The 18061-nt window shown below is 37.9% G+C and overlaps 1 protein-coding gene across 3 annotated transcripts in view; it reads left to right on the top strand.

Moving 5' to 3' along the window:
* Window positions 1-18061, top strand: part of FSIP1 (fibrous sheath interacting protein 1) — a 196855-nt gene that overhangs the window by 167071 nt on the left and 11723 nt on the right. The window contains exons 12-13 of one of the 3 annotated variants that reach the window (XM_063716575.1): window positions 6932-7442; window positions 9465-9771. In XM_063716575.1, the coding sequence (XP_063572645.1) occupies window positions 6932-7442; window positions 9465-9520 (567 nt within the window). In that variant the 3' untranslated portion in view covers window positions 9521-9771. Of the gene's footprint in view, window positions 1-6931; window positions 7443-9464; window positions 9772-18061 lie in introns of those variants that run through there. The other 2 variants (XM_063716576.1, XM_024232685.3) reach the window with 2 other exon arrangements.

Raw genomic sequence — 18061 nt, 5'->3', positions numbered from 1 at the left:
GAATGCCCAGGGCCGCAGCAGCCTCTCACCAGGCAAACCCATGAGGCAAGCCCTGCCTCACCCAGCTGTTTGGGGAAGATGGGTAGCCTAGGCATGAGTGGGGTCTGATTCTGCACGGTGACTTTGCCATGCCAGGCCCCACATAAAAAGGGCTTCCCACACCACCGCAACGTTCACGACCTCGCTTCAGAGCTGTCTGCCTTGACCTACTTCACACTCAGTATTATTCTGTCCACTGAGCCTCCTGGCTGCTGACCTGGGAGCTGACTCACTTTCCTGTTTACAGCCTTGCCTCAGCCCTCACTCTTGATGGTGGTTTCCATAGTTTCTCTGGCAATGGTATTTGCTTCCTTTTTGACTAGAGTTCAGATTCTCTTCTGGCCAGACAGCTTCTGACTATTCTGGTGAAAAATATGCCAGATTGTCCCTGGCCCCCAGGACCCTTTGTCCTTGGTTTGGCCTCTTAAGAGCAGTCTACCTGCCAGACTTGCCTTTATATGATTGGGGTAGCCTCAGTGTAAGAGAGGAAGGTGGGAGAATGGAAAAGGGAGGGAAGGAGCTAGCAGAGGAAGGAGGAACAAGCCCTTTCTCCTATGAATCCTTAGCACCATTGATACAGACATTAAAATGAACACCAATTATTTTTCCCCCTTGATTTTTAGGTGTGTTTAATCCAAAAGAGCTATAGCAAGTGATGTGAGACTATTGCAAGCATTCAGACTCGATAGTGCTGTTCTGTAGACTAACTGGAGTGCCTTTATTTTTGCTATGCACGGGTAGATATTTTCTGACAACTAGTTCTACATTTATATCTCAAATAACTCTTCAGTGAGTACCCAGATTTAATGAGATCGGTGAAGTTTGGAAACACTTCGATCGTCAATCTTGTAGTTGACTATAGAACTAAACTAAGTGGCACGTTCCTTCTGATGGTTACTTACTTCATAGTGATTATAGTTCAAAAATATGATATTTTTGAATCCCTATTCTGTTGATACCTTCTTGTTTGGGAAATCACCTTACCCACAGCCCTGCCAAAACCTTGGGCTTGGATGGTTGTGTTTCTGCCATGTGACCCTCAGTTCAGATGTTTGGACCAGTGGTGGACACTTGAACCTGACACAGGCAGTCCATCAACCTGGCCAGTGACCAACCAGGTTATCTTGCTTGAAAATTTAAGCAAAAGAATATAGAGAGCTAAAGGACATAGTTGTTGGTGGGTGTGATACTCTTACAGAGTCAGTTCATGCTACATAGGCAAGCTGAGGTTGTGAGAAAGCAGAAACCGTCAATAAGCAGAGAAAGCTGGTTTGCGGAGAAGAGGATGCATCAGGCAGGCAGTGAGTTAAGAGATGACATGGACCCAGAAAGACAGATGGGGCACATGACTTTGGTTCCTGGTGGCTTCTCAGCTCTAGACTCCGAAAGGCCAGTCTATACTCTTATTTCCTGCTTGTTGTCCATGAAATGACTTCTTTGATCTCACAGCAAACCTCAACCCTACCACCTCTTTTTTTGACATAAGGGTTTCTGTTCCTTATAGCCAAAAAACCTTGACTAAAATAGACTACTACTGAGGTGTTGCCAGCAGTGGTTGCAACAGAGAGCTATAAACTTATATCTTCGTCATTAAGCAAACGGTGGAAGGTTTTTTAGTTGCTTATTTGGAAGTAGAACTAGGTGTCATTAAAATCTGTGTACATCCGTATTCTCCTTGTTAATCATTTAGAACATTCTAGCTTTCCACCCTTTTTTCCCTTGTGATAATGGTATTGGTTTCATAGGGTGGGTCTTTAGGAATGCTGTTTGGGGGAAATAAAAAACACCCGAAGTAAGCTTACATCAAAGGACAAGATTGCTTCTGCTGGTTTATAATGGGGAGACTGTGATTATCTGCACCAGGGACATAATCTTGATTGCCTTGTCGACAAATCCATTGCCCAATTAACTGGAGACTTTTATGGCTGGGGAAACTCCGGATATATAGCATAGGAGGTAGGGCAGGGATGAGAATGAGGTAATCCACAGTCTGTGTTCCATCTCCAGCAATTACAAGTTGCATTCCTCATCAAATTTAGCTTCTACATCCAACCGGCATTTATCTGGGTGGAGATGTGTAAACAGTGGGCATCCTGGGAATGGAGCTGTGGCTGGGGTTTTTTTTTTTTAATGAGCTAAAGAGAGGGCACTATATATGTTTGCATAAAACATACACTGTGTACATTTGCATAAAACATGCATACAAAAGCTAATCTGGGTAATAAAGTCCCAAGTTAAGTAAACTGTTCTGCAGGGAGAGTTTCTGTATCTGATAGAATGGACAGAAAAATGAGCAGCCGTTGGGAAAAGGACACTTGCAGGGTGGCAGAGGGAGAACTCATTTACAGCGAGTGGCAGTGTAGCCACGTGGCTAGACACTTAGGTTCTGGACCCAGACTACCTGGATTCAAATTTCCAGTCCACCATTTAGAAGCTATATGACCTTGGAGAGGTTACTTAATTTCTTAGTGCTTCAGTTTCTTCATCTGCAACGTGGAAATAACAATAGTATCTACCTCATAGGTTTATTGCAAAGATTAAAGGAATCAATACATGTAATATGCCTAGAGCAGAGTCTAGTCTGCTTAGTGAATGCTACCTATTTATTATTATTCTGTAAGACATAACCTAGTGTGCCAACCAGATCAGCAGGATAGCAGAACTAAAACCGCATGTGTATTCTATTCCTTTCCTGATGAAAAATCTAATAGATTTACTCTTTTACTATGAAATGTGTGTGTATTGGCTGAAACAAGAAAGAAGATTCATAAAAGAGCTACTAAAATGAAGGTGGGAAGAGAGGGGCTTTCATATACAGAGTGAAAAGAGATTGGGTTCTGGCCTGGAAAAGTGAAGACTGAGATGCACTATGTTGAGTTTTATGAAGGATAGGAGTAGTATGAATAATAACTTGTTTATGGAATACTGGGAAATTAGAGCTGGCACGAAAGATGAATACTTTGAGGTGAATACTTGAACAGATGGTTACTTGACAGTGCCTGCACAGTAAGTGGTTCAGTTATGGTGCTTATTAGCTCAGAATTTTCCAGAGCAATCTGGAAAAAGGCTGTGGGTTAGATGGTTCCTTAACTATTGAGGACAGTTAGGGATGTTTGTGATGGAGCCCTAGCTTAGTTCAGTTCAGTATTTGTAAATAAATTATATTAATATAGTACCTTAAAAAACGGTTTAAGCACTCTAATCATTCAATTCTCATGATAGTCATTTACTGAGCTTTGACTGTGGGCAAGACTCTGCTGGGAATCAAAAGATGAGAAAGATGGGTCGTGTTGAAGTTTCCAATCTGTATTGCACCCAGAAGCACTATCATTAAATTAATTTGAGGGCTTCATGTATTTCATTTGCTTTTACTTATATATTGAGGCCAGAGAATTTTTAGTTATTTTATAAGAGTTCAGGATTGATATTGTGAAGGAGCTAAATAAATAAAAGTTCTCTTTTTGCTATTATTTTGTTTTCATAACTCTACCCAGGCTACACTCTAAAGTGAGTAGAAAAGTTTATTTTAAAATTTATTTTTATTTTTAGAGTAGTTGTTCATAAAAAGCAATTTTAGAGTTAGAATTTAATGTAGAGATTATCTTCTAAAGTTCCTCGTTTTACAGATAAAGGAGATGGGCCCCTGAGAACTCAGGTGACATGCTCAAGGCAGCAAAGCTTGGATGGAAGCCCAGGTTCTAGTCTTCTGTGTTTTCTCTCCTATCCAGCTGCTTCCCCCAGGAGGATCAGGGTAATTGTAGTCCAGCTTATTTCTGTGTACACACAAGCTGAAATGTGTAATGTTTTATCTCATAGTACCCAGAAGCAATTTACCATGAAGCCAGTGAAGATTCAGCTCAGGGCCTCTCACTTATAGGAGCTTTGGGGTGGGAAGAGGAAGCCAGGTTGCAATCAGCAAACATTTCTGTAAGCACGTCTGGTCAATGACCTAAAGAGATACTGTAAGAAATGGACTCAACCCTCCCCAAGACCCCAGTAATTTGTTGTAATCTTTTTCACATTCTAAAATAAAAGAAACTTGCTTTTGTACCTAATTTTGAATTTGTAATTTTGTTTTTTTTTTTTTTAAGAAATGCCCTTCTCTTGCTCCAAGATTATATAAATTCCTGGCTCCGTGAAACATGGGTCAGCTTCTGATGTCCAAACATACAATCACCTGGGAATTTCATTTAAATATTTTGAATTTGATTTCTAAGTGCATTTTTATTAAAAAATTTGGGCTGGGCATGGTGGCTCACGCCTGTAATCTTAACAATTTGGGAGGCCAAGGTGGGTGGATCACTTGAGGTCAGAAGTTCAAGACCAGCCTGACTAACATGGTAAAACCCTGTCTCCACTAAAAATACAAATATATATATATATATATTAGCCAGGTGTGGTGGTGTGTGCCTGTAATTCCAGCTACTGGGGAGGCTGAGACACGAGACTCGCTTGAACTCGGGAAGCAGAGGCTGCAGTGAGCCACCATTGCGCCACTGTACTCTAGCCTGGGCGACAGAGCAAGACTCCATGTCAAAAAAAAAAAAAAAGAATACATTTAAATTACTTTTATTTTTATATTTAATTTTAACTTTTGTTATAGTAATAAAGAAAAAATTGTGTTAAAATGTTTTAAATAAAAATGGCAGCCCCTTGCCTCAGCCTTCCCTACCCCTTGATATTTTCTCCAGTTAACTACTTTTAAATCTTTTATGTTTTTCCTAATTTTACCTCTATATTATTTATTAATAACTTACTTTCTTATAGTTTTAGACATTATATATTGGGTTGCTGTAATGGTAGGCAATAATTTAACTAATAAAGTGCAAACACCCCTTGTTTCTCCTCACATTTCCCCAAAATAGTTGTCACAATTTTTGCTTACCTTAGTCATCAGTATTTATATTATCATTGACTGTGTAAATATTATTCACAGCAGAAGCAATTATTAGCCTATGGCATCCTTTCTCATGTAACTTTTTGTTTGTCCTAGACTTCATAATTATCTTAGTTTCTTTTGTCTAATTTTCTATGTATATGTCACTGCTTTTCCTTTTTTTGTAAAACTTTTTGTTTTCCCCAGAGTTCATAATTGCTTTGATTTTCCTTTTGCTTCATTTTCTGTGTATTTAGCCAAATACATCATCAGAACTGCCAAACATCTATCATATCGATATTACTTTTGGAAATGGTCAAGCATATTGGATAATCTACCAATCCTCCCTCCTACCCTTTTTTCCCTAGAGACCTCCTCCTGCTCTAATATGACTGATTTTTTTTCTAGTGTCCAAAAATTTCATCATAATAAGGCTCTGATGAGGATGTTTGGTAAGGATGACACTCAGCGGGCTCTTTCTAAATCCTAGGGAATTGTCTACACATTATAAGTAATTTTACATAAGCAAAGTTTGAAAGTGTGTTTTAGGTATCTAATGTCGTAGAAGGACTTCCTTCATTTTCTACTTGACTAGGTTTCCATAGTAGGGTGAAGAGAATGCTCCTGATTCTGGATACAGATGGATAAAATACTGTATCTGGATTCCTGAAATGCCTAGTGACTAAAAGTAGAATTTGCTAATACATAATTCTAATCCTATTTCTTGACATATATATTAACCTTAGGGTCAGTCACCTGAATTTTGAATTCCAAATCTCAAATCCTATTTCTTGACATGTATATTAACCTTAGGGTCAGTCACATGAATTTTGAATTCCAAATAATTACTAAGAATATATTTCCAGACAATTTCTTATTATCCTCATACTCATAGTGACATTTGCCACTGTAAAAACTAGTTTTAATATAGGTAAGTTAAATATAATTTTAAACGATATTTTTTAAACATGGCACAAAATTGTTTTACATATTAGTATTTATTAGTTGCATTAGAAGCTTTACCTAATAGTGGAGAATTAACTATACTAGTATCAGTAATAGCTTTTTATTTCAGTACTTTACATATGCAGAATATTTAGTTATTTTTTACTGTGTACTTTCAGAGTAGGCCAATAACATTATTTTACTTTGCTGAAGTAGAAATTAAAGTCATTGAAATTCATGATTAAGTTTTCTTACGGGGACTTCTTGTTCTCAGATAATTCATCCCCCTGTGAAGGAGGATTAGTCTTTTCCTAGATAATCCACATGTAAACCATGGAAGACACTGATTTTTTGGGGAAGTAGACATTTTTTTTCAGTGTGTTTCACTATATTTTAATCTCATTCCTTTTTGAGATTGTTGCAACTCAAATGTCATGCTATTCAGCTGAAGTCTTGTAGAACATGGCTCTCTACTTTCATTTGATTTTTTAAAATTTATTTCCTGAGAATATTGCTGGAAGAAAAAAATGTTTTTAAATATTTAAGGTCTTGGTTGAAACACTTAGCCCTGGTAACCTTTACAAGCAGAGATTAAATATTCATGATCAAATCATTCTCCCCAAATGCACCGCCTCTGGAATGCCCCTGGCCTCTGCCTAGACCTGTAGCTTTGCAGCAACGACACATCGCAGGATGCACCACCTTTCACCCTTCCTTTTCTGTCTTCAGCAGTATTGTCCACTGACAGTTGTGGACAGACATGGGAGTGCTGAATCCCCAGGGGTAGGGGTAGTCTGCCTTGTATGCCAATTTTTTTCCCAGTTAAGGAATTGGATGGTGGTGGGGTTCATGCTGAGGGATGGGTGGGGTCAGAGAAACACCAATCAAAGATTTTGCCAGGATTATGACATTTCCCCTACAGTTTTGGATACTTTACAATGAATTATTTTTCTATTTTTATGTGTTGTGTAAGGGGTTACTTGCATTTATATTGTATTACTGGATGCCTACCAAAAATAAATGTGTTTATTCAGTCAACTGACTATGTAAACTTTTGGTTTGTTTCATCAGTTAGAGTCCACATCACGTCTGTCTGAAGAACAGTTAAAGTGTCTTCTGGATGAATGCATACTTAAACAAAAATCCATCATTAAACTTTCTTCAGAAAGAAAAAATGAAGACATTGAGGACATAACACCTGTGTTCCCCCAGCTTTCCAGGTCCATCATCTCTAAATTGCTAAATGAATCAGAAACAAAGGTCCAGAAAACTGAGGTAGAAGATGCAGATATGCTTGAGAGTGCAGAATGTGAAGCTTCTAAAGGCTACTATCTCACTAAAGCCTCGACTGGACATAACATGTCAGAAGCTCTTGTCACTGAAGCAGAGAATGTGAAATGCCTTCAATTTTCCAAGGATGATATTATTAGTGACACAAAAGACTATTTTATGTCGAAGACTCTTGGCATTGGGAGACTGAAAAGGCCCTCCTTCTTGGATGATCCACTGTATGGTATGAGTGTGAGCCTTTCATCAGAAGACCAACATCTGAAACTCAGTTCTCCAGAGAATACAATAGCAGGTGAGGCTTGGTGAACATGTGTTTTGGTAAATAATTCTTAAAAGCACCTCAATATGAAGGTATTATGGTTTAAATTAGAGTCGGATAAGAAGGTATGTTTGTAAGTCACAGGTAGCGTCAATAAGAGCATGCAAACATAAAACCTATTTCCCAATGCTCTTATGAAATCAAAGTTGAGGTTAGTACTCTATGAAATATGTTATTCTTGATGGTAATTAATTGCGTCATCCAGAAAATAATGTTGGTTTCACAGGAAAAGAGAAATTAGTTTGAATGGAGAGAAATACTTTGAATAGATTTGCTTAGTATTTCAACTTCAAACTTTAGTATTTTCAAACTTTAGTGATGAAAATTTGTTCTAAGGAATGAATTTAAAATGTAAAACGCCATAATTCATTGTGGTTATATTAGTTTCTATATGCAAACCTCCTCTCCTGAGCCACTCCTATGTTCTCAGGTGTTTCGTCATGATCTAGTGTTTCATCTTGCAATGGTACCATGGTACAGGATACAACTATAACTAGTTTTCGACACAAACAAATATTCGATTATTTATGTTAGAAATCTGTGTAACAATTGGTGAGTCTATTTAAATAGATTCAACTTTTACCTCTATTGTAGATTACTCTAAAATATATTGGCTATTACATTTCTATCTATTAATCTATTCCTTGTTAAATCTATAATCCATTAACTCTGAACTGAGTCAGATTTCGGTTTTGACTTCCATTTCCTTAGTCACCCAGGTGCAAAATCTGAGTCATCACTGAATTACTTCGCTTTCTTGCTTCCCACTTCCAGTGTTCAGGTGTTGTTTGTTCTATTCCTTCGGTGTCTCTTATGCCCATCCCTTCCTTTCTTTTCCTACAACTTCAAATGGATGAGTGCCGTAACCCTTCTCCCAGAGACCTCCCTGCCTCAAGTCTCTCTTCTCCTCCTATCATTGTTGACAACCACTAAACGAATTTCCTTAAAGCACAGCTTTGATAACCACACTTCCTTCTATGGCTCTCCAATGCCTGTTGATCAAAATCAGAATTCCTTAACTTGCTGTTCAGTGTCTCCATGGTCTGACCTGAAGTTCTTTTCCTAATCAATCTCTAAGTAGTCACCTAAATGTTATTCAGTGTATAGCTAATCTGGTCTAATGATTTCCGGTGATTTCCTAGCCTCTGCTGTTGTTCAGGCCCTCTTCTTCCCAGAAATGTTCAGGTATCCCTTCAATGATAGTTGAATTCCAACCTTATCCTCTCTGATTGTAGCCTTCTTTGGTCCCTTCTGTTAAGTTTTCTGTCTTCTGTGAATGTCTAAGCACTTTGGTTTCCTGTAGGATCACATACACACTCACCTTCTCTTCCTTAAAACTGCATAACGTTTTTAAATCAGAGAGTCTATCTTGCAATTCATTGTTCCATTTTCCATGGTGTCTAAAGTGCTGCCTTAAGCCAAGTGCCTGTTTAATAAATAAAAGAATTTCAATGTATAACCAGCTTTAGAATAAAACACTGCAAATATGGTTCACATTTATTCTTTACATTACCAATGAAAGTAGATAATGTTGCATAGGAATTATGTAAGTCACACATTCTATATAAAGATTTGGATTTTTTGTTTCTTACATGAAATTTTGCAAGCTGTAATTTTTAAATTAGTATTTTTTAAATTGGCATCATAATTATATACATTTGTGGGGTAAAGTATGATGATTTGATGTATGTATGCAATGTGAGATGAGTAAATCAAGCTGATTTACATATCTATCACCTCACTTACAATTTTTTTGTGGTAAGACACTTGAAATTTACTCTTAGTTATTTTGAAACATACAATATGTGGTTAATGACTGTAGTTACCCTGCTGTGCAATTCACCTCAAAATTTATTCTTCCTAAGTGAAACTTGGTACCCTTTAGCCAACAACTCTCCATTCCCTTTTTCTCCCTCTTCATCCCCCAGCCACTGGTAACTTCCATACTACCCTCCACTTCCGTGAGCTTGACATTTTTTTTTTTTGTATTTTTAGTAGAGATGGAGTTTCACTGTGTTAGCCAGGATGGTCTTGATTTCCTCACCTCGTGATCCACCCACCTCGGCCTCCCAGAGTGCTGGGACTACAGGCGTGAGCCACCACACCCGGCCTATGAGTTTGACTTTTTAAGATTCTGCATATAAGTGAGATCATGCAGTGTTTGTCCTTCTGTGCTTGGCATAGTGTCTTCCAGGCTCATTGATGTTGTCACAAATGAAAGAATCTTTTTTTTTGGTAAGGCTAAATATTATTCCATTGTGTTTATATACCACATTTTCTTTATCCATTCATCCGTTCATGGACACTTAGGTTGATTCCATATCTTGGCTATTGTGAGTAATGCTGCAATGAATATGAAAGTGCAGGTATTTCTCTGACATATTGATTTCAGTTCCTTTGGACATATACCCAGCAGTGGGATTATTAGATCATATGATAGTCCTATTTTTAGTTTTTTGAGGAGCCTCCAACAGTTTTCCATGATGGCTGTACTAATTACATTTCTCCCAACAGTGTCCGGGGTTCCTTTTTGTCCACAGCTTTGCCAAAACGAATCTTTTGGCCCGGCGTGGTGGCTCACACCTGTAATCCCAGCACTTTGGGAGGCCGAGGTGGGCAGATCACGAGGTCAGGAGATCGAGACCATCCTGGCTAACATGGTGAAACCTCATCTCTACTAAAAATACAAAAAATCAGCTGGGAGTAGTGGTGGGCGCCTGTAGTCCCAGCTACTCGGGAGGCTGAGGCAGGAGAATGGCATGAATGCGGGAGGTGGAGCTTGCAGTGAGCCGAGATCACCCCACTGCACTCTAGCCTGGGCGACAGAGTGAGACTCTGTCTCAAAAAAAAAAAACAACAAAAACAAAAACAAAAAACTTATCTTTCATCTTTTTTTTTTTTTTTTTTGGGACAGAGTCTCTCTCTGTTGCCCAGGCTGTAGTGCAGTGTGCAGTGGCGCCACCCTGGCTCACTGCAACCTCCGCCTCCCAGGTTCAAGTGATTCTCCTGCCTCACCCTCCTGAGTAGCTGGGATTACTGGCATATGCCACCATGATTGGCTAATTTTTATATTTTTATTAGAGACAGGGTCTCACCATGTTGGTCAACCTCGTCTTGAACTCCTGACCTCAAATGACACCCTCCTCAGCCTCCCAAAGTACTGGGATTACAGGCGTGAGCTACCACACCCAGTCTCTTTCATCTTTTGATAATAGCTGTTATAACAGGTGTGATGTAGCATCTCATTTTGATTTTAATTTACATTTTCTTAATGATTAGTGATGCTAAGTATTTTTTCATGAACCTGTTGGCCATTTTTATGTCTTTTGGGAAATGTCTGTTCAGGTCTTTTGCCTATTTTTAAATTTTTTTTTTTGATATTGAGTTGTTTGATTTCCTTATATATTTTGGATATTAACCCCTTATCAGATGTGCAGTTTGAAAATGTTTTCTCCTACTTCACAGATTGTCTCTTTACTTTGTTTATTGTTTTCTTTGCTGTGCAGACACTTTTTGGTTTGATATAATCCCATTTGTCTATTTTTGCCTGTGCCTTCAAGGTCATATTAAAAAAAAATCACTGCTCAGACCAATGTCATGGAGCATTTCTGCTATGTCTTATTCTAGTAGTTTTACAGCTTTGGGTCTTATATTTGTGTCTTTAATCCATTTTGAGTTGATTTTTATACATGGAGTGAGATAAGGATCAAATTTTATTATTCTGCATATGGATATTCAGTTTTCCCAACACGTTTCCCCATTGTGCATTCTTGGCATCTTTGTCAAAAATCAATTGACCATAAATGCATGAGTTTATTTCTGGGCTTTCTGTCCTGTTCTGTTGATTGAAATATCTGTTTTTATGCCAGTAATATGTTGTTGCAATTATAATTGTGTTATACTTTGAAATCAGGGAGTGTGATACCTCCAGCTTTGTTCTTTTTGCTCGAGATTGCTTTAGCTATTCAGGGTCTATTATGGTTCCATACAGATTTAAGGATTGTTTCTTTTATATTTTTGTGAAAATGGCATTGGATTTTTGATAGGAATTGCATTAAATCTATAGATGACTTTGGATAGTGTGAACATTTTAACCATTAATTCTTTCAATCCATGAATATGGTACATCTTCTTTTTCTTTTTTTTGAGATGGAGGCTTGCCCTGTCATCCAGGCTGGAGTGCAATGGCATGATCTTGGCTCACTGCAACCTCTGCCTCACAGGTTCAAGCGATTCTCCTGCCTCAGCCTCCTGAGTAGCCAAAATTACAGGTGCGTGCCACCATGCCTGGCTAATTTTTTTCTGTCTTTAGTGGAGGTGAGATTTCACCATGTGGGCCAGGCTGGGAACATGGGACATCTTTTAATTGATTTGCTTTTTCTTCACTTTCTTTCATCAGTGTTCTATAGTTGTCAATATATAGTTCTTTCACCTCCTTGGTTAATTTTTTTATTAGAGACAATTGTTAATGGGATTGTTTTCTTAATTTCCTATTTGGATAGTTTGTTGTTAATGTATAGAAATGCTCCTGATTTTTGTATGTTGATTTGATATCCTGTAACTTTACTGATTTTTTTTGGTCACTTCTGACAATTTTTTGGTGGAGTCTTTAGTGTTTTCTGTATACAAGATCATGTCATCAGCAAAGAGAGATAATTTCATTTCTTCATTTCCTATTAGGATGCCTTTTATTTGTTTTTCTTGCCTAACTCTGGCCAGGACATTAAGTATTATGTTGAAAAAAAGTAGTGAGAGTGGGCATCCTTGTGGAAAAGTTTTCCACTTTTCACTGTTGAGTATGATGTTAGTTACAGATTTATCTTATATGGTCTTTATTATGTACTTTACCTCTATACCTAATCTGTTGAGAATTTTTATCATGAAATGGTGTTGAATTTTGTCGAATGCTTTTTCTGCATCTATTGAGATTATCATATGGTTTTTATCCTTCATATTATTAATGTGGTATATCCCACTTATTAATTTGCATATGTTGAACCATCCTTGCATACCAGGGATAAAGCCCACTTCATCATGTGAATGATTTTTTTAATTGCTTTTGAATTCGGTTTGCTAGTACTTTGTTAAGGATTTTCACATCTGTGTTTATCAGGGATATTGGCCTGTAATTTTTTTTTTCTTGTAGTGTTCTTGTCTGGCTTTGGTATCTGGGTAATGCTGGCCTTGTAAAATGAGTTCAGAAGCCTTTCTTCCACTTCAATTTTTTGGAAGAGTTTGAGAAGCACTGGTATTAGTTCTTCTTTAAATGTTTGGTAGAATTCAGTAGCGAAGCCATCTGGCCCTGGGCCTTTTTTGATAGGAGGCTTTTTATTACTGAGTCAACCTCCTTGCTCATTAGTGGTCTGTTCAGATTTTCTGTTTCTTTATGATTCAGTCTTGGTAGGATGTATGTGTCTAGGAATCTGTTCACGTCTAGGTTATCTAATAAAATATCTAGGTTATTATATGGCATATAATTTTACATAGTAGTTTCCAATTACCCTTTGTATTTCTTTGGTATCAGTTGTAATGTCTCCTCTTTCATTTCATTTTTGTTTTGTTTTAAATAAGCAGAAGTTTTTAGCTTTAAGACTTTAAAAAGTATTTGTTATTGCTTTCTAATAGCACAACAAATGTAAATTTCTTGAAGGATATTTGAAACATACAGAAAAGTGTAGAAAATAAAATCGTTGTCCAGACCTATTCATTGTTAATATTAACATTCATCTTTTTTCTAGTTGTATATTTTAAATTGTCTTCATATTCTTCTTATAATATATTCTGCTATTTTTTCTTTTATATTTTGAGCATTCTGTTATTAAATATTCTTCTAAATCATTCATTATAATGGCTGCAATGTATCCTATTGATGTATCATAATTTAAGCATTTCTTTATTTTTGGTCATTTATATTAAGACTTTTTGTATAAGCTAAAACTATCATGAGACAAAAATATGGTCATGATCATTATCTTCCCATTACATGGTGATGTGATGAGTTCAGAGGATTTTATTTATTTGAGTTTTCTTTCTTTCTTTTCCTAGTTAGTCTAGCTAAGGGTTTGTCAATTTTGTTTATCTTTTCAAAAAGCCAACTCTTAGTTTTGTTGATTTTTTCTATTGTTTCTAGTCTCTATTTCATTTATTTTGGCTCTAATGTTTGTTATTTTCTTTCTTCTGCTAACTTTGGACTTAGTTGCTTCTTTTTCTAGTTTTTTGAGGTTTAACATTAGATTGTTTGAGATTTTTTCTTTGATAATAGGCATTTATTGTTATATATTTCCCACTTAGAACTGCTCTTGTCAGCATCCCATTAGTTTTGATATGTTGTGTTTCCATTTTTGTTTGTCTCAAAATATAGTTTGATTTCCTTTTTCCCCCCTCTGACCTATTGTTGGTTTAGGAGCATGTTGTTTAATTTCTACATATTTGTGAATTTTCCAAGATTTCTTGTTATAGATTTCTAGTTTCCTGCCACTGTGATCAGAAAAGATACTTGATATGATTAAAATCCTCTTAAGTTCATTAAGACTTGTTTTGTGGCCTATCCTGGAGAATGTCCCATGTGTTCTTGAGAAGAATGTGTATTTTCTTGCTGTAGGATGTGATGTTTTGTATACGAATGTGAGGTCCATTTGATTTAAAGTGTAATTCAAGTCCAATGTTTTCTTATTGATTTTCTGTCTAGATGATCTGTTCATCATTGAAAGTGGGGTATTGAGGTCCCCTACTCTTATACTATTGCAGTCTATCTCTCAGATCATGTAATAATTGCTTTATATATTTAGGTGTTCCAATGTTGGGTGTGTATATGTTTACAATTATGCCCTCTTAATGAAATGATCCCTTTATCATTATATAATGACCTTCTTTGTCTCTTTGTGTAGCTTTTGACTTAAAGTCTTTTTTGTCTGATATAAGTATAGCTAACCCCTGCTCTCTTTTGGTTTTCATTTGCATGGAGTAACTTTTCTATCCCTTCACTTTGTCTATGTATTTTCTTACTAGTAAAGTGATCTCATAGATAGCATAGAGTTGGCCTTTTATTATTATTTTTTAAACCCATTCAGCCACTCTATGTGTTTTGACTGGTGACTTTAATCCATTTACATTCAAGGTAATTGCTGATAGGTAAGGACTTGCTACTGCCATTTTGTAATTTGTTTCTTGTTGTTTTGTAGATCTGTTGTTTCTTTCTTCCTCTCTTGCTACTTTCCTTTGTGGTTTGATAATTTTCTGTGACGGTATGCTTTGAATCTTTTCCTTTTATATTTTGTGCAACTATTACAGGTTTTTGTTTGTGTTTACCATCAGGTTTATATAAAACATCTTGTACAGGCTGGGCATGGTTGTGCATACCTGTAGTCCTATCTACTTGGAAGGATGAAGTGGGAGGATCACTTCAGCCCAGGAGTTTGGGCCCTGACTGGGCAATATAGCAAGACTCCATCTCTTTAAAAAATAAAAAAAAAACAACAAAAAATCTTATTATAACAGGCTATTTTAAGCTGATAACTTTTATCGCATATAAAATCTCAATACTTTAACTCCCTCCCCACCGACATCTTTTATGATTTAGATGTAAATTTTACATCTTTTTGTAATTTGGATTCCTTTAACAATTTATTATATCTGCATTTGTTTTTAATAGTTTTGTTTTTTAACTCTCATAATACAGAGAAAATTCCTTTACACATCATCCTTACATTATTATTCTGAATATGACTATGTCTTACTTACACCATTTAGTGCTTTTTGCTTTTATAAGTTTTATGTATCAATTAGGAGCCTTTTATTTCAGCTTAGCTCCCTTTAGCATTTCCTGTAAGGCAGGCCTAGTGGTGATAAACTTACTTAGTTTTTGTTTGTTTGGGAAAGTTTTTATTTATCCCTTATTTCTGAGGAATAGCTTTGCTGAGTTAAGTATTCTTGGTTGATAGTTTTGTTTTTCCTCTGCACTTTGATTATATTATCCCACCGTTTTATGGCTTGCAGGGATTCTGCTGAGAAATCTGCTGATTGCTGTTTTGGGACTCCCTTGAATGTGATACGTTCCTGATCTCTTACTGCTTTCAGGATTCTTTGTCTTTGTTTTATTTTTATTTTTATTTTATTTTAAGGCAGAGTCTTGCTCTGTTGCCCAGGCTGGAGTGCAGTGGCATGATCTTGACTCACTGCAGCCTCTGCCTCCTGGGTTCAAGCGATTCTTCTGCCTCAGCCCCCTGAGTAGCTGAGACTACAGGCACGCACCACCATGCCCAGCAAATTTTTGTATTTTTAGTAGAGACGGAGTTTCACCATATTGGCCAGGCTGGTCTTGAACTCCTGACCTCGTAATCTGCCCGCCTTGACCTCCCAAAGTGCTGGGATTACAGGCGTGAGCCACCGCGCCCAGCTGTCTTTGTTTTTTAATAGTTTGATTATGATTTGTCTTGGTGCACTCATCTTTGGCTTGAATTTAATTGGAGATCTCTGAGCTTTCTGTACCTGGATGTTGTCATATTTCCACAAATTTTGGAAACTTTCAGCCATATTTTCTTAAATATATTTTCTGGGCCTTTTTCTTTATCATATCTTTCTTAGAATTTTATTATAAGAAAGTTAGTTCTTTTGATGGTGTCCCATAATTTATGTAGGCTTTCTTCATTCTTTTTTCATAGCTCTCCATTTTTTTTCAGGGTCCATTATTGGGGCTTTATTAGTTTCTTTTTGTTGTGTCACATTTCCCTGATTCTTTCTAAACCTTGATGTCTACACATTTGAGGAAATGGCCACCTCTTTTGGCCTTGAAGGTTTTCTTTCACAGTGGTAAACCTTCACTAGTTAGTTTAGCATTTGATTATGGATGGGCCAGCTGGTAACAACCCCAGACAGGTACACCTTGCTGTTGGGTTGCTGTTGGGCCAGCCTGCTGCCTGTGCTTTGAGGTCAAGTGGAACTGCTGGCTGTGCTCTGTGGTCTGATGAGACAGATCACTAGCTGGACTCCACGGTAAGGTGGAGCTACTGGCTGGGCTCTGTAATAGCCTCTGATTGCACAGGGTTGCATGTTGTTTTCCCTGGCTGGGAAGTACTGCTGTTTTTAATCTGTAGCTGGGCAGGGCTGTGTGCTGGGCTCAAAGACTGGGCAAGGTTTCTGCGGTTGTGCTCAGCTGTTCAGGATGGGCCAGGCTATGGTCTAGAGAAGTGCATGGATGCAGGCTTCCTTCAGGGAAGCCTTAAGGAAAGCACTGAGGCTTTGTGGGGTCACCAGGCAGCTGCTGGGGTTGGGTGGGGCCAGGTACTTTTCTTCATAGATATTCATTCATTGACCTGCACTTGCTTCCCAGCCTGGGAAGCCTTAAGCAGGACATGAAGGCTTGGTAGGGTTAGGCTAGTTGGCTGCTGGGGTTGGGTGGGGCCAGTTGCTACCCTCCTTAGGTAATCACTGACCTGCCCTTGCTGCCTGGCCTGGGGAAGGCTTAAGGAGAGCACCAGAGCTAGGTGGGGAAGCTGGCTAGGGAATGAAGCCTGGCAGATCAGTTCACTGTACTTCCTGCAGGACAATGCTAATGCTGTTGGCCAGTTTCTCTGGTGGAGGGCCTCCATTGGCTAGAATGCAGAGCCACTGCAAGATCCATGTGCTCGTTTCTGTGAGTCTCACTTTTGTTCTTTGTTTCTGGCTGATCCTAGGTGGTCTAGCCCTGCCTGTACTCCCAGTGTTTCCCAGGAGATAATAATGAGTGGGCTTCCTGCTCAGGGTCCCAGAATGTTGGGGAAGCTGAATGTTTGCCTCTAACTCTCTTTTCCCACTGTAGAAACTGTGGGCCCAGGGGGATCTTCTGTGTGTGGTGCTGTGCTGGCTTGAGGTGTGGCAGGGTTTGGGGGAGTGCTGATGTGGTCAAAGTGAAACCATTCCTCTGTTCCGCTTACCCCTTGAATGAGGCTTTTTTTCAGTTATGTGGTCCAAGGGGGTGTCTCAGCCTTTCACGTTCAAGGAGTTCAGGAGTATTAATGAAGATATTTTTGTCTGTAAATAGTTGTTGGTTGGATTTTTGTTGGGGGTATGGGAGCTGAGCAACTCCCATTCTGCCATCTTGCTGACTAGAACTTCCAGCTATAATGTTTTTATTTAGCAGCAGAGTTCACTTACAAATGCAATTCAGTTAGATGGGTGTGGTTTGCTTTCTCCACACCAAATATCTTCATTTAATAAATGAACTGTGAAAACTTTGTTCTACTCTGAAATTGCAGTATATTGTCCTTCCTTTTGGATAAAGGGTTTTTATTAGAGAGAAAGTATCTGAATCTCCTCTGACTTCTGAAATCAAACTTACAAAATTGGATGCAATGATTTCTTGTGTATGGGATCTCATTCCCATGGAGTCCATATGTATGGGGGTTTAGAAAAGTAATTTGCTAAGATATGACTTTATTTTTATGTGAACATGAGTCACACGGATGCATATCTGTCACTGGGTAGAGCATGACAAAATGGAATGAACTGGAACTTAATGTGACTTAATGGAAAGAAGCTATGGAGACATAGAACATGGCTATGATTATACCAGATAATTTTAATATGCAATTATAACAATTAACCCTGTGAGTATG

Source organism: Pongo abelii, chromosome 16, assembly GCF_028885655.2.
Source record: "Pongo abelii isolate AG06213 chromosome 16, NHGRI_mPonAbe1-v2.0_pri, whole genome shotgun sequence".
In the NCBI taxonomy this organism is placed as follows: Eukaryota; Metazoa; Chordata; class Mammalia; order Primates; family Hominidae; genus Pongo; species Pongo abelii.
Note: the sequence above shows the minus strand (reverse complement) of the source record. Positions and strands in the feature narration are given on the sequence as shown.